Source organism: Danio rerio, chromosome 13 (genome assembly GCF_052040795.2).
Source record: "Danio rerio strain M-AB ecotype USA chromosome 13, GRCz13ab, whole genome shotgun sequence".
Lineage (NCBI taxonomy): Eukaryota > Metazoa > Chordata > Actinopteri > Cypriniformes > Danionidae > Danio > Danio rerio.
Genome location: NC_141033.1, coordinates 11239385 through 11264230, shown reverse-complemented (window position 1 = coordinate 11264230; position 24846 = coordinate 11239385). Strand labels below are relative to the sequence as shown.

Sequence of the window (24846 nt, the reverse complement as noted above, 5' to 3'; positions counted from 1 at the left end):
GATTAATGATAACAATGTTGTAAATAAAATTCGATTCTCTGCACAAACTGTTAGTTTCACGCAATAAAACCTCAATGTATCATCAGGAGTCTTGGTATTGATTCTGTTTGGCCTGTTTTTTGTTTTGTTTTTCCTTTGTTTTTGTTTTATTACTCATAAAATAACGCCATACTTGCATTTATCAACCACAAGGTCCACAGTTTGAGCTAAACATTTTTGGTCACATTTTACAAAGAAGGTTACATTAGTTAATATTAGTTCATGTATTTACTAACATGAACAAACAATTAAAAATACTTTTATCAAATCATAAATGTTAGTTAATGAAATAAAATTGTTAATTTTTAGCTCATGTTAATTAAGATCATTAGTGCATTAACTAATGTTAACAAGCATGAATTTGGATTTTAACAAAGCTTTAGTAAATGTTAAATTATTATTAAATGCTGTACAAGTAATGTTTATTAGTTCAAGTTTGAAAATAAAATAACTAACATTAACAATTATTGTAAAGTGTGATAACATTATTTAATGTTCTATAGAAAAAAGTGTGAACAAAATAACAATTAACATTTTTAAATTAATGACCCCTTTAACAGCAAAAAAGTTACAAATCTAGACTACACCCAACGGTCAAGAATCTGCAAATATTTAGACTCAGCTACACAACATATGTGATGTATATTCGCTATAAACGCCATAAAGCTTGTATATCGCCATCAAAAGTGACACAGAGAGGCTGTGAAAGGAGCTAAGTGAGCACTTTCTGATGTTATAAATGAGGTCTCAGCGCTGGATAGGGATCGCTTGGATGCACCGCGCAGTGTTTTACAGTTTGCATGCCTTGGGATGTGCCCAGCACCGGCGAGCAGGAGCAGCAGAGCACTGCTCCACAAGGCTCTGTCAGCAGGCCATGGAGCTCTCGCCCCTGGCAGTGTGGGCCAGCTGGCTCAGGACGGGGACGGGAAAGAGCAAAATTAGGGTGGAGAGGCTCCCTGCTGCCCCCTAGCTGCTAAAACTTATAAAGCTGGATTAAGTGTGATTTATTTAGGCTACTTTTAGACATAGAGAATCATTTGATAAAACTAAACAGAAGATTAAAAATCACTAAATAAAAATATATTTAATTAACAAAAATAAATTATTTTTACAAAATCCAAAGGACTTCAATTTTTTTCAGAATTGTGATAAGATCAGCATGATTAAATATCTTTACCTGGTATACTTTACATTTTAAATCACATTTCAAAGCATTAATAGTTTTATTGTTTTTTTGATCAAATAAAGGTAGTTTTGGTTAAGAAAACGTAATTTAAAACATTAACAAATCTCAGGGTTTCCACTTCATCAGGTATTTTAAAATATGCTCCAAATGCAATATTACAGTCTTTGATCTATTGAGTCGGGAAGCAAAGTTCACATTTAACCTTCTGATCTGTTGTAATTACTTGGCCATTATTAATCAATGCAACTTGAAGCACTATTACTATAGATAAAACCATAACAGACTAGCTTGATCTGATGAACAGAAGACTAAATTTAAAAAAATGTTTAAAAAGATTAAAAAGTACTCAAAGTACAGAGAAGACAATGATCAGAAATGATCAGAGTGACGGCATCATGCACATCACCCATGCCATCTCCTTTTCTCATTATCAACTTAATTTGCAAGTAAAATGTTTACTAAGCTTGCTTCTTTTGGGAGAAAGTGGCCTGCTGCGTTAATATGATGGTAAGAACTAATCTTTTTATTTACTTTTTTATTTTAATTTTTGTGTTTATGTGCCTCTTTATAATCAATTGCTTGTTGTTTTCCACTTTGAACGTTGCTTCAAATAAAAGTGCCAGCTAAATTAATAAATGTTTGGAAAGATTAAGATCATTTGAGTTTAAATACTTGTCATCTAAGTGAACTTATTTTAAAATATAACTTATTACCGTGATAAAGTTAAAAAAATTAAATTAAATTAAATGATTACATCTTCAGGGTCACATGATCTACCAGAAATCCAAATGTTGAAAACAACTTTATTTAATGGAATGACATATTACCATATTACTTTGTTTTGTCTATAAAGTAATTTAGTTTAAATAATTCCTTGATGAATCAAAATACTTCTATTCATGAAGAAGACATTGTATTGATCAACTTACAAACTTACAGACTAGTTTGAAACATGAAGAAAACAAACTACTTTTAAAAACATAAACAAATCTTAGGGTTTCCAAACATTTTATCAGGTATTTTAAAATATGCTTCAAATGCAATATTACAGTCTTTGATCTATTGAGTCAGGAAGCCAAGTTTACATTTAACCTTTTGGCCATTAAAAACCAATGCAACTTGAACCACTTTTACTATAGATAAGACCATAACAAACTAGCTTGATCTGATGAACTGAAGTTACCTACATTTAAAATTAAAACATAAATAAATAATAATAACAATAATAATAATAATAATAATAAATGATTAAAAAAAAGTGTTTAAAAGGATTAAAAAGTAATGAAAGTACAGAGAAGACAATGGTCAGAAACAGTGATGGCATCATGCACATCACCCATGCCATCTCCTTCACTCCTTGCCAACTTAATTTGCAAGTGAAATTTTTACTAAGCTTTTTTTCTTAGAAAAAAAAGAAAAGTGGCATGCTGCTTAAATATGATGGTAAGAACAATTGTTATTATTTAATAGATTTTTTTAATTTAAAGAGTGATTGTTATACATTTACATATTATTATCCCAATACAACTGATCATAATAGAGGATCAAATCAGCATATTAGAATGCTTTTTGAAAGTTCATATGACACTGGAGACTAGAATAAAGCTGATAAAATGTAGTATTAACATTTACAATTTAAAATAAACGTGTTGTTTGTGGTTTGTTAGAGTTTGATCTGTTAATACACTGTACATTAACTTTGTCCCACATTGTATTTTTTTCTGAAATATTTTTTCATGACATCACTGTTTTCACTGTATCTTTGGTCAAATAAATGAAGCAAATTGAACAGAACAGACTTCAGAACAGAAAAAAAGTTGACAAAACATCTTGTGACCAGCACTGTGGCATTTAAAACCTCAATATTACAGTCTTTGGTCTATTGAGTCAGGAGGTGAAATCCATATTTAACCCTGTAATATGTTGTGATTACTTATATTAAATAATGCCACAAGAAACGCAATAATAATAAACTAGACTGTCTGCAAAAACTCCAGCGTTGAAATGAGAAAAGAGCGTTAACATTTCTTACTTATGGTACTGTTCCACCTGATAGTGAGGCCCAAAATATCCCCCAAATACCAATAACTTGTTTAAAAAAACCTAAAAAATGATTCACAGCACAGCAGTGTTATACTATTATAGGCTTGATTTTATTTGATTTGAACAAAAATCTAAATTACCTTTCGGTCCAAAAAATCATTTGCTTCAAAACTGCTAAAGGTACATCTGACTCCCCACCAAAAAAAAAGACAATGATCAGCACGCGGATGCTAAAGAAACAATGTCTGGTATCATGCAGATCACCCATGCCATCTCCTTTACTCTGTGCCAGCTTCATTTGCAAGTGAAAAGTTTACTAAGCTTTCTTGCTTTGGGAGAAGTGGCATGCCTTTTTTCCCCCTCACAAACAGACACACACAGTCTTAAAAGCGCGTTGGTGTGTGTGTAAGAGAATGATGGGGTGTGTAGCGGGGGTGGGTGGCAGGGAACCAGATGAAGCAGCCCTCGCCCGAGGCCCAGCCATCTTCCCGGCAGCAGCGCGGCTGTTCTCGGCCCCGGCGCAGGCGGACATTTGTTCCATTGCACCATCTCCTCCAGCCTTTTCAGCAGCGCTCCAGCCACCGCTACACATGGCTCTCCATCCACGCTCCCCTCCGCGCACATCCACACGCCGCTACCATCTTTCTTTATGCCGCCATATGGCTGACAGAAGCCTGTAGATTTAGGCACACATCTGCGTATACGCTACAACACTCCTTGAAGGAACAGGAGCGCGTTTGCTTCTGTGCGTGTTGGTGAGAGCTAGTGATAATTAGTAAAGACACTCGCTGGCAGATGTGTGTGTGTGTGTGTGTGTGTGTGTGTGTGTGTGTGTTTGAGCTGAGCAAACGAGTGAATGTTCGAGGAGCTCATGCGAGCGGGGACTTGGAGCAGGTGAAATTCTGGACAAATTATCAGATATGGAGCCGGGGTTTTGCTTATTGATGGTCCAAAACTATTCTCTATTGGAGTAGATAACCAGGGATAGACCAAGTATATGTTTTGTACTTGAAGAGATGATGACAACTTTACCATGCCAACAAGAATACAAGGATTTGGAGAGATGTTGCCAACCCTACGAAGACTTAGAAGACAGCACAAAGCCTAAAGCAATACACAAGCTAGTCTTAATTAATTTGTTGATCAGATCCCTTGTTTAAAATCTATTATATACATTGATGTCACTTTTTTTTTTAAGTACACTATATTCTGTACAACTACAGGTAAACTGTGTATACTGTCCACTAGGGCTGGGTGATGGGGCAAGTGTGCAATCTCTTCATAAGTGAATGCTTCCAAATTTAAAAGAGCACCCCAACAATGAACGAAGCCACAAAAATTTGAGGATCCATTGCATGGCACAACATATTTTCAGCTGATAATTTTCTGTTGACGGAAATTTCGGTACATCTCTAAAATCAACACACTTTTCGATTCCCTTTGTTGCACATTTCTGCTGTGTGATTTGCTCTTAGATCATTGTAGAGTAAAAAGTGCAGTGCTTATCATTGGTATTTACATACATTTTATTGCGATTCAATATAATATCGTTTATCGCCACAGCCCTACTATCCACTGTATATTCAACACCGTAACTCTGTCTGATTTGGATTGTAATGAAAGAATGAGCACATTTTGTGAAGCTGTTTTGAAGTGCTAATTATAGTGAACAAAGCACTATACAAATAAACTTTTTTAGGTGCTTTTACTACGCATTTAAAAAAATCTTTGGATATCTTTACCTTCACTAGTTCTTAAATACCGTAATGTGACATAATTCTCACAAATAAAATATTACGTGTCCCTCAAGCCATCTACAAGGTCATAAAAGCAGTATATGCGATTACAAACTAATAAGCAAAATGTTGTTAATAATAATTTAAATGGAGCAAAACGCCACGTTTACTTTAAAAAATTTTCATGTTAAATACTTATTAAAGGGATAGTTCATGCAAAAATGAAAATTTCTACATCTAATCATTTATTAAGCCTCTTGTGAGCTCTTAATGAGCTCTTTTCTCTGTTGCACACAATAGAAGATTTGACCCATCGACTTATAGATTAGATAGATTAAATTCAAATAGCTTTTGAATAAGTAAAGGGTGAGCAAACGATAGCAGAACTTTTCGGTGAACTATACCTTTAATAAATTTCTTTTGACAAGTTATGCGTTACTATTTGCATTTGCTAATACAAAAGAGTTTCTCTAACTTCTCCCAAAACCTTTCCAGGATTAAGATAAAAAATCTATTTTGATTCAGACTAATTTAAAACTTTATACTTCAAATTTATTTATAATGTTTGTGAAAGTACAAAAATAAATAAAATAACATAAGATTTTGATATAAATAATAACAAATAGTGTAGAAAATGGTGATCACTGTGGTAGTTTTACCTGTACATAAGAGCATATTCTAGCTTCCTGATTTCCATGCTCATAAAATAACTAAAAAAAAAATAAAAAAATCACAAAATTTATAAAAAAGTTAGACTACTCATTTAAAAAAATCTGTCACCCACAGGTTCATCAGTACTACTAAGGAATTAGAATACTAACAACATTGACTGATTCATTAAAAGGAATTAGATTTTTATGTTTTAGCTCCAAAATGATAGTAAAACTTTATACAGTACAGCCAATGCTATACTTAAGTGCAATGTAATTCGAATTGCCTAAGTAAATCAATTGATTCAAATCAAAGACAGTCATTGAGGTAAGAAAATAAAATCCACAGTACATGTTGAGCAACACAATAATCATCACTAAAAGACACACCTGAGTCTAGTTCAAATAGCTTTATAAGCACACTAATTAAATCAGTTAGACATAAAATTCATTTTTAAAAGTCTCCTGCCAATACTGTATAAAATGTGCCTCTATTTCAGTTTAAATGTAATTAATATCTACAGTATATTATAAGCATTCCTCTATTATACAATAAAATTCCTTGTTTAACCATATAAAAGTATTTCCTTTAACTTAAAAAGAGATGTTAACTCTTTTTACATATGCAAAAAACAAAACAAAAAAAAAACAGACAATATAAAAAAAATACATTGGTGTTTATATAAATGAAAAAATCTGCTTACTACATCCTAAAGTGGCTTCAAGAACACTAAGATCAAGCATCTTACACAGCTATGAAGCAATGCCCAGAATGCATTTATGAAATAAAAATAGGATTGATACGCATATGTATTATTGATGTTCTCAATAAAGCCCAGGCTATTACGCACAATCGTTGGCCAACACTCGAGCCTTTCATATATCACTGGCCCTAATCTCCAGGCAGAAAATATGCGAATACCACGTGGAAAATAAATAAATAACTTGCAGGAGTGAAACATTGTGTGCCGAAAACCCCTGTGTTGCTTGGCGTTGGCTCGAATGGTAAAAATAAATCAAGCTGATTTTCCAAATGTTTCATGCGTGCCACGCTGTTGCAGCTCTTCGCAGCACAGATTGCGCGCCCGATCAAGAATATCTGAGGTGGGGCCCCGGCTATTTGCATGTATGGCGGAGCCATTTGCACCAACTTATTAACACGTACACCTTAACCCACGGGCGGCGGGGTGAAGTGCCCTACAGAGCAGAGACACCCGAGGTAATGAAGACGTGGGGGGACCAGACCTCTCAGTCTCTTACTTGAGAGCCGAGGGCTGAAGTTTGGCACTGGCACCTTCTGTCTTACATACCAACAGCAGGAGAAATGTGTGTGTCAGCGTCGCAATAAACAAAGCATGCAGACCGCGAGAGAGAGAAACGGTGCGATGCGGTAAACTCTCACAAATTGATTTTTCTGGCCAGCACGTGAAATAGTTTTATTCGCCCTCCTGCACATTCAAACTTTTTCTTGATTGTCAATTATTTAAATTAAATCGAACTGAATAATGGAATGTATTAAAAGGGCTAGTTCACCCAAAAATGGAAATCCTTCACTTCTTCAAACCCTATTAGAGTTTCTTTTTTTTCTGTTGAACACAAAAGAAGATATTCTGAAGAATGATGAAAGCATTTGACTTTCGGTCATACTTTCATGCTACTAACAAAACCATTAAAGGTCTGTTTTTAAATTTAGGGAAAGGGATAAGACGAAAAAAAATGTTCATCCAATTAAAAATTGCTGGACCAATAATTCCCAATATTCTGATAAATAGCCCAAACTGCCTGTTAGCAAATGTAAATTTGTACAACTGCACACCTCTGGTCACGCAGATTTGCAAATGCACATGCACGAGCACCACGATCATGTGGACATGAGTGACAGCGGTGGAAACAAATGTTGAATCAAAACTTCATTAAATCCTGAATCAATATTTTAGTTACTTTTGCACGCTGGAGAAAGGACGACACCATGGTTGAAGTATTTCTTTCAGACAGGTAATGTTCTGTTTTAAAAGTATTTTAGTCACACAAAGCTGATGTAGATTTTGTTTTATGAATGGGTTGAACGGAACGGAAGTGTTGTTCAGCCCATGAAATCTTCCAGTGATAGATTGATGTGACTATTTTCAGTTTCATAAGGGACCTTTTACAACATTGATAATGTAGATTTTGATTTAGTTTAACAACAAAACAGAAGTAAATTGCGCTATTCTGCCTAGCCTGCTTTACTTAGGTGAAGTTTACTGAGGTTATATACAGTATTCACAATGGTTCATTTTTAAACAATGACAACCTGTGATGCGCTCCCTATATTGTTTACCATGCTAGTCTAAATATTCAGTCTAAAATAGCATGCAAGTGTGGCTTAGTAATAAGTGTAATTCCTGCAGGCCACCGACCACCACTAAGCATACAGTAGTCGTTTTAGGACAAATCGCGTGAGTGAGAGACCAGCGATCCTTGAATGCATGAAATATTACACATTATTAATATTATAAGTTTTTATTTATTTTAATATTATAAGTATTAACATTATAAGTTTTACTTGCAACACAACTGAAAACGTGCTAGATATGTTACAGTTTTTTCATTCAGAATTGTAGTATTATAAAGTACCACAAAGTTTTCTAACTGGTAAATGACATGATCTAGTGGGACTCTTTCATCTTTAATGTGGGCATGCGCAATTTCATGAGGCGTGGCTTTGGACGGCAGGGGAGGGACTGTATTTATATTTATTTTATTATTATTATATATATATTTTTTTTTACAAATTATAATGTACTTCTTACAATAAAACCAAAATCAATCCCATTTATAACACATTGGAGTTCAATGCTGAATATTCTAGTCTAGCTGCACCTGCCTTTGACTTAATTTGCTTATCTGTCGAGTAACAGAATTTAGGTTTTTTTAAAAATCTAATTAATTCACAATAATTAATTTCATTTTTTTTTTGTAGCTCAACAATTAAACACAGGGGTATGTTAAATTAGAAATGACAATCTCTGTTTTCAAAATGAGACACAAACCTGAGGAGAGCCATGATTATAAAGTTTACAAAGTTAAAATGCAAAGAAATAAACAGTAAGTAATGCAATGTAATGCAGACACAGTGGATTGCAGTGCAGCAGTTCTCTTGCCAATCATTAGCATCGCCGGTAATCTAGTGTATTTTAAACATATGCGAACACAGCAGCACGTATATGAGTGATGTGTCTGAATGATAACAAACTCAACTGATAAAAAACAAAGTCTGCCATTGTCCAATTCTCGTACAGCTCTACCAACAAAAATCCTTTATGCAAACCAACAGCTTTGCTGTAATGGCCCAGACAGCATCGCGGGGAAAAACAAGCAACAAACCCGTGGATTATGAAAACAAACACATACAACCCTTAATGAATGGCTAAGTACTGAGTGCCATGCTTGGACGTGGTCTCAACCAGCCATTAGGTCTCACAGCTTGGCAGGTCTGCCTTGCCTTTGGTAAGCATGTGCTGTCATGAGTAATTAAGGAGAAGGTTCTTCTTATAGGATAAGAAATCTCTACTATGATTAATAATGAGAAACCGACATCACTTCAATAGCAGATGCGCGCTACGTCACAGATTTTGATCCCGCCCCAAAAATTATTTTAAACCCGGAAGATGAAATTAGCTGACAAAAACTTAAAATGATCCTGTGATCCCCCACAATTAAAGCTGACAGGTGCTAACGTTGACTTAAGTGACGCTCAACAAACACATCTGTTAAACTTTTTTAAAAAGTACACCAGGGTGTCTTGAACCTTTAATATATCTTAATTTATATTCAACAGAAGAAAGAAACATAATTTTAGAGTAAACAATGAGGTAATTTTGCCCTTTAAATGCATTCATAAAACAGCCACTAAATAATATAGCTAATATAGCTGTAGCTTGTTCGTACGTCAAATAAAAATCCCATAATCATACATCTCCTATGGCAAACGTAACTATAAATATTTCACACTTATAGATTTTCTCTAATCGCTCCATCTCACCTCTGAGCTCGGTCTGTGAGCTCTTGTGAGAAATGTTGCGTAATTGCAAAGGTGACGAACCATTTTAACAGCTCCAGTTATGTGAGGAAAGCTCACTTACATGCCCACACTGCACAACTATCTAAAAACGACATCCTTTTCAATGCGGGGCAGCAGTGGAGACGTAACTTTTTTTTCCTTTGTATCTTTTTGTCTGTGGTTCGAGGAGGTGGATATTGGCTAATATGTAAAGTTGTGGAGGAAACAGAAGGATGTTCTGCTCCCAGCAGAAGCTCGGTTCAGGCTGGAGGTACTGTGGATACACCCACACTCACTCACTCGCCCACATGCTGGCTCGGGCCGTGTGCCAGACGCCCCTCAACCCTACACTCAGTGGCCACATGTGCCCCTGCCTGAACGCACACACACACAGAAATTCACGCAAAGTCTGAAGTGGTGCGAGTACACTTCTCAAATATATAAAAAGCCAGTATATCATTTCCGTTGATATAGACATATTGGGAGGTTATAATGCTGCAGTTTGTAGAGTAGCGGCCAAAAATAATGTCTGGATAGGATCTTGTACAATATGTGCTTTATATGATCCTTTAATGATCCTGAGGTTGAATTACACTCTTAATAAATGAGAAACATGTTATGCTGGCAAGAAGATAACACTAAGATTAAAAAAGGCAAACTACAGTGTATACAACAAATAGAAAAACTAAATCTCACAAGTAGTATGCACAGTGATGATAGCATAATCAGATGTTAGATATCCTTGTTTCTTTGTTGTAATCGATTAGCCGCCATTTTTCCACACAGTACATTTCTCAATAAGCATGTTCCCCCAGTTTTCACAAAGGAAACAACGAAATCACAGAGCAGAGCACACAGTTTTGGACTCTTTAAGCAAAACGTTGCTTATATATGCCTAGACAATAAAAAAAAAAATGGACAAAGTATGAATTGTTCATGGCCGGACATCACTTTTGGCAACCTCCAATCAATCATTTACTGAACTTAAAAGTAGTCCTATCATGACATATCTATTTTATGTTGTATGACATATTGCACCAAAATATATTGCAATAAATGATATTATTGTCATGTTAAGACCGTTTTTTGCCACTTATTCAATATGACAATATAATGACAATATAATATCATTATAATGCAAGTACACTCTTTCAAAGAACACATAATACTTTATTCTCACAAATATTTGATTTAATTATAATCAGTTTAACAATTGAATAATTAAGCATTGAAATCAGAATGTAAACACGCATATTCTAAATAAATAAAAATAAATGTTAACAAAAAAGTGTGAGGTAAAATGTAACAGAGGCTGCGATATCTGCTGCCAGATCTATTTTCAGTTGTCAGACACCTACATAAAAATATACTAAAGTAATTTATAGAAAATACAACAGTGTTTATTAACCATTATGACACCTCTAAATAAGATAAAAATGTTGTACAATCAGCTGAAGTGTTGCTAGAATAGTTTTTTTTTTTTTAATGTATGGGCAATATATACAGTTGAAGTCAGAACTATTAGCCCCCCTGTTTATTTTTTTCCCTATTTTCTGTTTAACAAAGCAAAAAAAATTTCAACACATTTCTAAATATAATAGTTTTAATAACTAATTTCTAATAACTGGTTTATTTTATCTTTGTCATGAGGACAGTAAATTATATTTTACTAGATATTTTTCAGGACACTTCTATACAGCTTAAAGTGACATTTCAAGGCCTAACTAGGTTAATTAGACAGGTTAGGGTAATTTGGCAAGTTATTGTACAATGATGGTTTGTTCTGTATACAATTGAAAAAAAATAGCTTAAAGGGGCTAATAAGTTTGACCTTAAAATGTTTTTTAAAAAATTAATAATTGCTTTTATTCTAGCCGAAATAAAACAAATAAGACTTTCTCCAGAAGAAAAATATCATCAGACATACTGTGAAAATGTCCTTGCTCTGTTAAACGTCAGTTGGGAAATATTTTAAAAAGAAAAAAAATTCAAAGGGGGCGAATAATTCTGACTTCAACTGTATATTGTTTCACCAAAAATGATTGAGGTCATGCCCATGTGTTGTGCGATAAGTCCATAGATTGATTATTGTGACAGGCCTACTTAAGAGCGTTATTTGAACTTGACAAAATATTATTCTAGATCAGGGGTGTCCAAACTCGGTCCTGGAGGGTCGATGTCCTGCATATTTTAGTTCCTACCCCAATTAAACACACCTGAACCAGCTAATCAAGCTCTTTCTAGGCATACTAGAATCTCCAGGGAGGCATGTTAAAGAAAGTTGGAGCTACAGTAAACTATGCAGTACACCGGCCTTTCAGGACCGAGTTTGGACACCCCTGTTCTAGATGAACAACATACTGTACATTATTGAAAGTATTTTTTTTTTAACTTAATACATTTACCTAGCAGGGATGCAATAAATGAATGAACGTAACATTAAAACATTTAAAATGTAACAAAAAAACTCTCTAAAATGTTCTTTTAAAGTTTTCTTTAAAGAACTATGGAATAAGCATATTAACAACACAAAACAGTGCAACAATCTGACAATGTTTTTTTTTTTTTTTGTCATTTACAGGTTTTCCTTTTTATACTTTAATTTTAAACTCATCTCATGATCAGAATTCTGTCTATTCTTGGTTTAATTTTGTTAATCATGTTTAGTATTATTTTAAAAATCTTTAAACAATATATAAAAAATTTTTATGTACCTGAGTGCTGTAAAGGTGTCAAAGTTTACCATGGTGTTGTAAAATCAATCTGCTGCAACTGACGCCATTGCTGTGTCATTAATATAACGTAAACACCCCAGGGGTCACAATCTAAACAAAAAATAAAACGCCTTTTTATTTGCATGTTTTGTTTTTTTAAGTAACTACTAAATACTATGTTTATCTTCTGTAGGTTATGAATAAAATATAATAATTCTAATTGGTTAATAACATTTATTTGACTTTTGGAAATCACAAAATGACTTCCACACATTGTCCTGTAACCCCCCCAGAGGGTCCCTACCCCCACTTTGGAAACCACTGAGTTAGAGAACAATTGTGATTAATTGATTGTACAAACTGTTTTAGGCCCTGTTTACACTAGTGCATTTTAGTTTTAAAACGGCGTTATAGAATGAAAACGATCCGCGTCCACACTAGCGTTTCTGAACAGCTCTCCGTCTACACCAAAACGACATCACGTGACCACACACACACTCTGGCATGCGCTGCAGCATATCCACCCAGATGAGAGCTGTGCTCTTCGGACTGTTCATTAAGGATCTCCCGCTGGATCTAATCTCACTATATTTGCTAAACGTGATATTTAATTCATCTTGTTGTCTTTATTTAACGACATATTCCCCGGCTTTGGTCTTTTGAATCTATTATTTGTTCTCGGGTAACGTGTTTTGGCTGAGCGCAAAGATAAGTTAATAATTAATGTAACCACGTAGACTACATTCTGTATATTGACTGATCGCTTGCCATTTATCCTGTAATGTATTAACTTATTGCACCTTATACTTTTATAATGGCCATTATTGATTATTAAAACTGATATTCAGCAAAAGAAAGGGTATGTTTCGTATTTTCAAGGAAAATGAAAGGAGGCAGTAATGTTATAGGCTCCATTTTGTTATAAATATCCATACAGTGAAGATGACGCTCATATTTGCAGCACAACGCCTCAACATTTCAGCTGTCTGTTAAGTTGTTCATTTCAAAATGAAAATAGGCAGTTCCTCATGTTTTTATTTTATTGTTGATGAAGTTAAACAACATAGCCAGGGTGATGTGAATGAGGTTATGAAGCACACTGTTCCCTTTGAAGATTTACCGGTCATGACCTCGGGAATTTGTTTTCCATATCAAACGAGCAGTGTGGAGGGATTGCGTAATTGTAGCAAAACTTATGCGTTTTAAAACTAAAACACATTAGTGTAAACAGGGCCTTATACTATTACTGTTTTACAATATTTTAGATCAAATAAGTGCAGCATAACATACTTCTTTCAAAAACATTCCCAACATTTTGTAAACCCTAAACTTTTTAAACTTTATTACATTTTATTTTTGTGAATAGCTCTTTTTCATGCCTAAAAATAATTAAAGAGAAAATATTTCCTTCAGAAAGAACACGATTTTAATTTCCCCCCGAAAAATAACTGCTTTGATTATTTAATTTGGTAGTCTGGGAGTTTGCAAAGTAAAATAAATGGTCCAGGTATCTCCAGATGACAACTGCAGTGCGAACAACGAATATAAATCCTATGAATGCCTTTTAAAAGGTTGTAAATGTTCTAAAATGTAACCACAAATGAAAATCAGTGACTCATGTGTGCAATTGATTTCACTGTCACCCCAAAGATTCACACCCCTAAGTGCTGTTGGTAATAGTTGCATCCCTTATTATGCAAATGCAGTAATGTCATGGCGTGATACACCAAAGCAGATCCTCCAGGGAGTGTGTATGTGATGCAGGAGTGAAGGTCAGTGCTGCAGGTGTGTGTATACCTCTGCTTCATGCGCTGATGCATCCTCCCATGCTGCACACACTGCTCCTCCATCTCCTCACAGCGACCTCTCAGCTTCTCAGCGCTCTCCTGCAGGTGCTCTCTCTCCAGAGACAACTGCTCCATCTCTGCTCTACACACACACACAAACACATGCTCAAACTGCACAGTTCCACTCTTCAATAGTGCTAAATAAGGATGCTGAACTCTAATAATGCATGATCTGGTATTGGATCAAGCAAACCAACAAAATACTAAAGCTGCGGTTTACAGAACATAAACAAAACAACACCTTTTTTCTGAAAGAGATTATATTAGTATTTTGGTTCTGATATAAATATTTATAATCAGTAATTTTTTAGCTTATTTTTTGTGCTTTATAGTTATTTAACGATGGCTAATGACTAGTAAGGGGTCACATGACATAAAAACAGCACACAGACTGATGTTTAAACACAAAACTAGAATTATACAAGTAATTCTATGCAAATGTCAACCTAAAAAATTATGTTTTCATCAATAGTAAAACCCTTTAATTTGTGTGAGCTTGTATTTTATAAAGCTGTAAAAATACTCAAAAATGTCTCTGTCAATGTTTTCAAAGAATTGTATTTGATTTACCCGTCACATAAGTGAAAATTTCACATCTGTCACATAAATAATGGAGAGGAGTGTCACATCCAAAACCAAGATTCTCCCTCATAAATGCAACAACGTAAAATAAATTATAATCAATCATTTGTGCTCTATAGAGAACCAAATATATACTCTTATCTTCTTGATTAGCAATAGTTCTTTTAGGTTGTGCAGTTAAATTCACAGATTTTCTGCCAAGTATGTTGTATACTGTAAACTTGCATACTTTTTTTGGTCACATCTATAACGCATGTTTATTTCTCTAATTGAAATTATAAAAATGTTTACAGATTGATATTTTTCTGGTCCTATAGCTCTGTGATTAGTTGTTTTGGAAAATATTTATAGATGTTTCAATATAATGTTAATACATTTTATACTTAACCACAGTATACTTATTTCTGTGAATTTATCTTTTACGTTTTTACTGCAAATCTCAAACCCATAACGATGGAATTGCTCATTTGTGCTTTTCTTTTTATGCCTTACTCTGTGTTTACCCAGTGTTTTCCTAAGCATCAATCGTGCCTTTTCCCTTGGATATTTATTTTTGTTAGTTTGTATTTCTGTAAATAATTTGTTTCTCTTTTTTTGCACCATATTTTGATAATTTCTCTTTGGCAGTAGTTATTCTTGCATATCACCTCTTGTACTCAACATCACCAAACAATTTGATCACAATCTCAATACCACCTCTTCCATTCTTAGATTAAAATATGAAGTTGTAAGTTGTATTGAAAGTGTACTAATTGTGATATTTTCAAGTTTCTATGTTTTGCTGCTCTACCTCAATAGGTTTACACCCATTCAAGATTAAAAAACAAAACATATGTCCAATAATATACACTGTATCATCAGCTCTTTTCTTGAAATATCTGAAACGGTTTACTCAAGGACCAGGTCACTTTATACCACTCCTTTCTAAAATCCTACTCGGCTCTGATTTGTCAGATGACGCAGTCTGTTGTGATTGGTCTACTGCTTAGTCAAAAACCAAATGACCATTTTCATAAGAGAACTTCAGCTCTAAAATGGTCATCAGCGCTGGTAAACATGAACAGTAATGATTGTTTTAATCCTCAGTTAAGCCTATTTACCCCCAGTCGGTACAATCCAGTGCAGTACGGTACATTTCATGTCGTTAAACCCTGATCTGACTTGCAAGTCAAGCACCAACAGTACCAGATCATATTGTTCGGGTATAGCAATCAACATCAATTAATCTGTGTAGGGGCATGATGGAAATTACTAAAAGTTGTAACTTGATCTTCATGGAGTCTGCCATAAAGTAGCAAAACACAATACATTACCTGACAAAAGTCTTGTCAATCCCAGTTGTAAGAGCAATAGGTAATAACTTGACTTCAAGCAGATCATTTGAAAAAAGTGGCAAAAGGTAGATTTTTCTTATGAATCATCACAAATATTGCAGAAGACCTATTGGAACATGCATGGACCCAAAATTCTCACAGAAATCAGTCAAGTTTGGTGAAAGAAAAATCATTGTTTGGGGTTACAGTCAGTATGGGGCTTGCAAGAGTGGATGGCAACATCAACAGCCTGAGGTATCAAGACATTTGTGCTGGCCATTATATTAAAAACCAAAGGAGAGGGCAAATTGTTCAGCAGGAAAGTGCTCCTTCTCATACTTCAGCCTCAACATCAAAGTTCCTAAAAGCAAAGGTCAAGGTGCTCCCGAATTGGCCAGTCCATTCACCAGACATGAACAGCATTGAGCATACCTGGGGTAAGATGGAGGAGGAGGCATTGAAGATGAATCCAAAGAATCTTGATTAACTCTGTTAGTCCTGCAAGAACACTTTCTTTGGCATTCCGATGACTTTATTAATAAGTTATTTGAGTCATTGCAGAGATGCAGTCCTCCAAGCTCATGGAAGCCATACACAACATTAATTGTTTTTTTCACGGCACCATGATGACCAAGTCATATTTTATTCTGGTAAAATAAGCTTTATCTTGAAAGCTTTGCTTTTCAAATAAGCCACTTCTGGGGCCAAATGATTAACTAGAAGTCAAGTTATAATTTGTTGTTCCTTAAACTTGGGTAGGCGACAAGACTTTTGTCAGGTAGTGTATTTGTGTGTGCAACCAAACCAACAATGTAATTAATGCAATAGTAGTCTACAGTAGATAGGATAGAGCTGTAGATACGCACATCAATAAAGCATAATTTTTGTGAAGCTATATAACAATAAATACTATTTTTACAGAACTGATGGTTGGGTTTAGAGTTAGGGTAGCGGTAGATGTTAAAATACAATAAATGGGTAATTTAATGAATAACATAAATAATACTCTCTTTTACATTATAATACTGTTTTTACATTACTGTGACGGTTGGGTTTAAGGTTAGGGCAGGGGTAGATGCTTTAAAAAATATAATTAATGGGAAATTTCATTCATTCATTCATTTTCTTGTCCCTTTATTAATCCGGGGTCGCCACAGCGGAATGAACCGCTAACTCATCCAGCAAGTTTTTACGCAGCGGCTGCCCTACCAGCCGCAACCCATCTCTGGGAAACATCCACACACACATTCACACACACTACGGACAATTTAGCCTACCCAATTCACCTGTACCGCATGTCTTTGGACTGTGGGGGAAACCGGAGCACCCAGAGGAAGCCCACGCGAAGGCAGCGAGAACATGCAAACTCCACACAGAAACGCCAACTGAGCCGAGGTTCGAACCAGCGACCTTCTTGCTGTGAGGCGACAGCACTACCTACTGCGCCACTGCCTCGCCAATGGGAAATTTAATAAATAATATAAATAATTCTCGTGAACTTCGGAATCAACAACCATATCTGATCTAGCAACAACCAAATACAACATATCTTGCTTTTAGCTTATCAATAGGTGGCTGTTTTTCACAAAAGGAAGCACTTTGAGCAAATGCTACATGTTTTCACACAGCCCAAAAAAAAAAAAAAAAACACAGGTAAAGATTACAGCAGTATGATCTGGTACTGTTGGTACTTGGCAGTGGAATTACAAGCCAGATCAGGGTTTATATACATGAATTGTACCATACTTGATCGATCGATCAATCCACCCATCCATCCATCCATCCATCCATCCATCCATCCATCCATATATCAACCAATATATCAATCAATCAATCAATCAATCAATCAATCATTCTATATATCTATCCATCTATCAATCCATCCATCCATCTGTCTATCAATATATCAGTCAATCAATGTATCAATCAATGTATCAACCAATATAACAATCCATCCATCCATCCATCCATCCATCAATCCATCCATCCATCCATCAATATATTAATCTATGAATTAATCAATATATTAATCAATCAATCTATATATCTATCCATCTATCTATGCATCCATCCATTAATCATTCAATCAATCTATCCATCAATCTATCCATCAATCCATCCATCCATCAATCTATCCATCCATCCATCAATCTATCCATCCATCCATCCATCCATCCATCCATCCATCCATCCATCCATCCATCCATCCATCCATCCATCCATCCATCCATCCATCCATCCATCCATCCATCTATCTATCTATCTATCTATCTATCTATCTATCTATCTATCTATCTATCTATCTATCTATCTATATATCCATCCATCCATCCATCCATCCATCCATCCATCTATCTATCTATCTATCTATCTATCTAAAAAGCATCTAAAAAGTATCAAGGGTCCACTTTAAATATTGCAAGTATAACAGTTTACCAGGTAGTAGTTGAGAAGCATTTTGTTTTGTTTTTCCATTTTTAGTCAAATGAGGCTAGAAACAATGAGTAAAAGACAGTTTTAGGCTCACTTTAGGGGTTACAGCCAGATTTGAACTTGGGACTAGGCAATAAGCCACAGCTCCAGTAGCAGTTAGTTAGGCAGAAACGAATGTGTGGCTCTTTCCTTAACAAGACCTCACTCCCTCTGCACCAGAAACACCTGAGCTCTCTGCCATCAGGTACAGCCCTGCCAAGTCAACTCCATTAGCACTGTAAACACCCGCCTCTCCAAACTTAAAGAGCCTACACGGAAGACATCAGCTCCCCAAAACGGATCTTTGATTGAATGTGTAAACTTGTCCAAATAAAAGTCAACAGCCGACATGGTAATGGCTCGTGTTTGATTAGACAGTTTATTATTACAAGTACAAGCACATCTCTGGTGCACCAAGACACAGAAGCAAGTTTCATGCAAGTCTTGAGCAGAATGAACCTTGTGGCCAGCGTGCTGCGTGCTCATCTGCCTATTGGTTTAAAACACAACACTGAACAGAAGGCCACACTGTCACCGGATATAAAACAACAGGACAGGGAGATCAGTAGAGGGAAATACATCAACAGAATGTATTTACAGTCCATGTACTGCTCCTGTGAGCTCATGAGTGCTTACATGACTGTGTTTTGAATATCTGTCTATGGTGTTAATGTTAGCAAAAACAAAAACATTTCTGTTCACTAGAATGAGCGTCAACACTCAAGTGAACACTCAAAACAAGGGAAATGCAACATATATAGTTGAAATCTAAATTATCAGCCTTCCTGTGATTTTTCTTTTTTAAAATATTACCCAAAATATGTTAAATTGAGCAAGGAATATTTCACAGCATTTCCTATAATATATTTTCTTCTGGAGAAAGTTTTTTTGGTTTTATTTTGATTAAAATAAAAGCAGTTTTACATTAAAAAATAAATAAATAAATAAATAAACATTTTAGATCAATATTATTAGCCCACTTAATATTTTTTCGATTGTCTACACAAACCATTGTTATATAATGACTTGCCTAATTACCCTAACTTGCCTAGTAAATCTAATTAACCTAATTACACCTATAAATTGCACTTTAAGCTGAATACTAGTATCTTAAAACATATCTAGTAAAATATTATGTCATCAAGGCAAAGATAAAATAAATCAGTTATTAGAAATTAGTTAAAACTAATATTACTAATTAAATATAACTAATTAAAACTATTATTTTTAGAAATGTGTTGAAAAATATTTGCGTTAAAGAGAAATTGATAGAAAATATATAAGATATAAAATATATTAAAATATATATAATTATTAATATATATAATAATAATAATACGTTTTTTTCTTAAAATATGTGTCAAAATAAAATGTCACCAAAAATCAATCTTCTAACTCCAAAACACAGAAAAAGTTATGGACAAATTAAGAAACAAAATCACCCCAGATTGGATGAAAACACCCCCAACAGTACACAAGAGTTACTAGTGAAGTCTTTAAATGTCACTTTAGGCTCAATACTAATATCTTGCAAAATACTTATTAAAATATTATGCACTGTCATCATAACAAAGACAAAATAAATGAGCTATTATGTTTAATAATTTGTTTTAAAAAATCTTTCTGTTACACACTTAAATTTCAGTAATAATTTGGATTTATTATAAAAGTATGAGAAAAGTAAAACAACTCTCACTGCCCAACTTTTGTCAACTCCCACTAAAAATGCTGTAAACTGCATATGGTCAGAAATACGTGGTGCATCCATCTTCTTCAGAGGTCTTCTTGAGTTCAGCGTGCGGGCGGAAGGGGGAGGGCGAGCAGCAGTGGCCTGTACCTTCCCAAGCTGGGCTGACTGACCATGGCAGATTGCAAGCTGCGATGTGAGTAATGCGCTTTACACTGTTTTAACAGCTGACTACCCCAGAGGCCTGAGGTGAGAGGCACATGTGATGGGCAGAGAGCAAAGCCTGCATGGAGGACAGGCTGGCGTGTGCCAGGGTACAGTGACAGCTCCCTTACTGGGGCACAGACTAGAGCAGTATGGCACGGAAAGGATGCCACGCTCTGGATAACACACCGCGAGTGGCTCTGCGCTGAATGTCCGACTTCGCGAAGATACACAATTCACAAAGCGTCAACAAGATCAGACAGTTGAGAAGACGATGTCAGGCAATCTGCATTTCAAACATGGAAACTGATTTTCACTGATCTCGCTGCTAGGAATAGCACAGTTTCAGTCAGCACTATGTTTAGTTCGGCTGTAAATATGCTAGATGTGACACCTTTTGACCAACAAATCGTCACTTATTCACTTCTGATGGCCACTTGAAGGTATAGTACACTCAAAATGAAAATGGGGTGCTATTTTACACATCCTGAGGTTATCTGAGGTGACTTATTTCTTCAGTACAATAGTAAAATAGATGAAACAGTGGTTCTTGGGGATTAATAAAATGCAAGTCGATGGCTTTCAGGATTTTGCCAGTCAAAAAAATTCAATTCATGTGACTTCTGGAAATACATGGAGATCTTATAACTAAATGCTCAGTCTACCATCAAGAGATTAATAATTCTTTAATAATTGAATAATTAATCATTTGTTTTGTATGTAATCCATTTGTTTGACAAAAGTTTTATGAATTAATAAGAGATGCAGGAATCAGATCATTTTATTCCTAACAAAATCAAAAATAACTCAAATCTTACCCTTGTAAAAAAAAAAAAGTGAATGGTACTGATGGTCCCATGAAAAAACACTGGAACTTTCTATTCTACCAAATATTCTTTGAGCTCTATTTTAACAATCTAAGCGCAAAGTCTAAAGCAGCGCCCCAGTGCATGGTCTAACAGGGTTGTGCTTATTCTCTTAATAAATTATGGGTGGGTTTTGAGCATAACATGCATTAAACAATTATAGTCTCCTCTCTCTTTCCCTTTAAAAGTCAGTTGAGTCGCGTCATGATGCATTTGCTATGAAGTATATGCAGAAGCATGCTAATAGGACTTTTAATTTGCCATTAACCTGGGTTAAGTGCTTCCGGCGAATTGAATGCCAATGCAAAATCTAGTGCGTTTAAGGTCTGTTTTCTTTAAAAATCAGCGATCTCCAGTAGCTGAGTGATTTCCGATTTAAAGTGGGTCTCAGATTGTACAAGAAGCACTGCATTAAATTACATTTCCCCCACCATGTCTTTATAATATGAGCATTTATTTTACCCCAGTATATTCAATGGAGCTTCTGCATTAGCCTGCCGATTCTGACGGGCGCGTGCGAGTAAAAAGCTTTTTGTCTCGTTTTACGCTTGAGTAACTAAATAAATGCTAAAGTTTATTTAACTGAATGTATTTTAATGACATTACAACATCGATGCTGTATAAGAAACCGTATACAATGAGAAAAAGTTTACAATAACAGGTCACCGGAAGTGTATCAGCATGGGAACAGCACTAGCTCGGCATATACCCTATTTACATGGCAAACTTTGTAAGTGTAAAAACTGAACGCTTCACTAGCGAGAAAACAGTTAAACAGACCATCTGCAGCGCGAGAATAAAAAACGAGCCTCCTCCATTCACTTTTTTTACTTTCTCAATACTATTCACTATACACCTTTTCTTTTGTAGCAAAGGAAACGGTGTTGTATGCACTCCACTTAAGACATCCGTTATCCTACAAATTTCATTTTGTTTGTTAAGATGTTTTAAATCTATTTTTAAATTCAGTTCTAATTTCCAGAAAACGAATAAACGAACAATAAAAACGTAGTGTGGTCAAAAAACTGCATTGTTTTTAAAACAAACATAAATATTCATATAATAAAATACTACTGACAACAATAATAACATATATACAAACACATATACAAACATTATATAAACTGAAAAACATTATTTAACCCCCCCCCCCAAAGTTGGTCTACTTTAGTTCCTCAAAATAGCAACACGCAGACCAGCACACCCATGAGTCCACAAAGTAGTGCAAATGGATTTGCTACTTAAACAATGTGGCGCAAAACATAAAAATTACTGTTACGTTGGTCTGAAAATAGCAACGAATCATGCCAAATGGGTATATGATAAGTGCAAAAGGTTAATCAAAACATTAAAACGTCCTTTACCCTAAAAAAATGTTCTTAGTTCTCTTAATAACTATTGCCTAAATGGCTCCTTGGAGAAGCAAATGTGGTTACTCAAAACCGTTCATTTAGAATCTTTATTTTTGTGGCCTAAGTATAACCGTATGTAAGATACTTTATAAAGCTGCGGTCACACTAGATTTGTGAATTAATTTGGATGGTAGTGTAAAAAAGGCGGGATAAAACAGGAGAATGTGTCATTACCACAATAAACAATTGTTTGATTTATGTTTTACATTTCTGGACTGAGTGCTCATGTTTTGATGTTCCACTGAGTCTCACAAAATTACGTGACACAAATTCACAGGTCAGTATTCACTAAACTTCAGCTTTGCTACACAGTAAAATATCTGCGCATAGACCTTCATTTCTGGTCTGATGCATTCGTTCGTATAAGTATGAATAAAAGTCAATGGAATAAAAAGTCTTGTGTGACCACAAATGTGGGTTTTGCATTGCATTTGACTTTGTACTGAATTTAAATAAAGATGTTTTGAGAGGTGTAGGGTAGAAAGCAAAGTAAGCAGAAACCTGTGTGCCACATTAAAGTTCTACAAAAGGCTGGGGGGCAACTTTCATTGTGTTATATATTTGCTTGACAATTAAATCTTGCATTCATCATTTGTCAATTCCCACCTCCTCCATTCTTCAACCTTGTTATAGTGGTATACGTGATCTTAAATGAAAGTGCAACATACCTGCTGCTCTGAGCCAGTTCCTCCAGCTTTGCCCCGAGTGTGTGACATTCCTCCTTCAGTTTCCTGATCAGGCTGTTCTGAGCACTCAGCAGAGCATCTGTTTCTCTGACTGTGAACAGATCAAGTATTGACTCATTAACACAGCAAACACAGATGTGCTGAAATACATGCTTTATATAACACAGGTACAGCAACACAAAACATTGATGCTCTTCTTAGCCCTAAAAGGGTTCAAGGTCATGTGTCAAACTCAGAAACCAGAAAATGGGGTTATTTTTATGTCATTTATTTAATCATAATATGGATTTTAAATTTATGTAAGGCCTATTATTTATGCGTTTTCTACTTTACCTTAAGAAACATGAACTCCACAGGTCTGTGTGAAACCTGACTTTCAGAATGATTTGAGATGACACAAAAGTGCATCTGGGATATTAGTGGAAGAACACCTGACATGACTACTCTCACAAAATAACTTGTTTGAAAAAATGACATTGAAATTGCGTAGAATGTAACATTTAAAAAAATTTTAATAAAATTTCTTTAATGGTTTACTTTAAGTATTTTTTATAATTATGTTTTAGGAGTTTTTAACTGTTTTTTGGGATAGGACAGTAGAGGATAGACAGGAAAGCATTGGAAAAGCAAAGAAAGGGGAAGGATCAGCATAGGAACTCAAACCAGGAATCAAACTCAGGTCGAGCCCCATGGTGCTATATGTCTGCGCACTTAACCACAAGGCTATTGACGACAACATTTCCAAGTATTTCAATTTAGGATATTTAATGGAGTTTCAACTTTGGTCAGGTATTCCAGTGAACAGTTTGTGTACAGTTCTGGTCACTTCTGTCTAAATAAAAATAAAACTAAACATAAAAAAAATAAAAATAAAATAAAATAATAATAATAATAATAATAATAATAAAATAATAATAATAATAATAATAATAGCATTTTCAGATTTCGGGAAAAAAAACCCGGAACGCTTGCATTTTGGACAATGGTTGCTGGGATTTTCTTATTGTTTGTCTTTAGAAAAATTAACTTATATAACTAGTATAACCTAAAAAGTTTTCAAAAATTTGGAAGCTGATACAAATCTTTTTTCTGTATAACTTGTATTACCTCCTATTGATATACCATTGTTGTTACATGATGTACGTTTATATTGTATGAGTAAGTAGATCCATTAACTTTTGTGGGTTTTTTTATTGTTATTTTTTTATTTTGTTTATTCTATTTTTATTGTTTTACTTTTCAATTATTATTATTATTATGTTTGGTTTAGATTTATGTTGTACATGCTAAAAGCTACTAAAATTAATAAAGACAGTGTTAAAAAATAACAGCAGTTTTAGCACTGTCCTGAATAATATATTTCACGT

General features: G+C 34.8%; 1 protein-coding gene across 6 annotated transcripts in view; it reads right to left on the bottom strand.

The window, feature by feature from the left end:
• The window catches only part of sdccag8 (SHH signaling and ciliogenesis regulator sdccag8), a 92839-nt gene that overhangs the window by 19354 nt on the left and 48639 nt on the right, over positions 1 to 24846 (bottom strand). For 4 of the 6 annotated variants that reach the window (XM_087277980.1, XM_087277981.1, XM_087277982.1 and 1 more), the window contains 2 exon segments: positions 23462 to 23570; positions 14208 to 14339 (listed from right to left, as the gene is read on the bottom strand). In XM_087277980.1, the coding sequence (XP_087134106.1) occupies positions 14208 to 14339; positions 23462 to 23570 (241 nt within the window). 6 annotated transcript variants of the gene reach the window in all.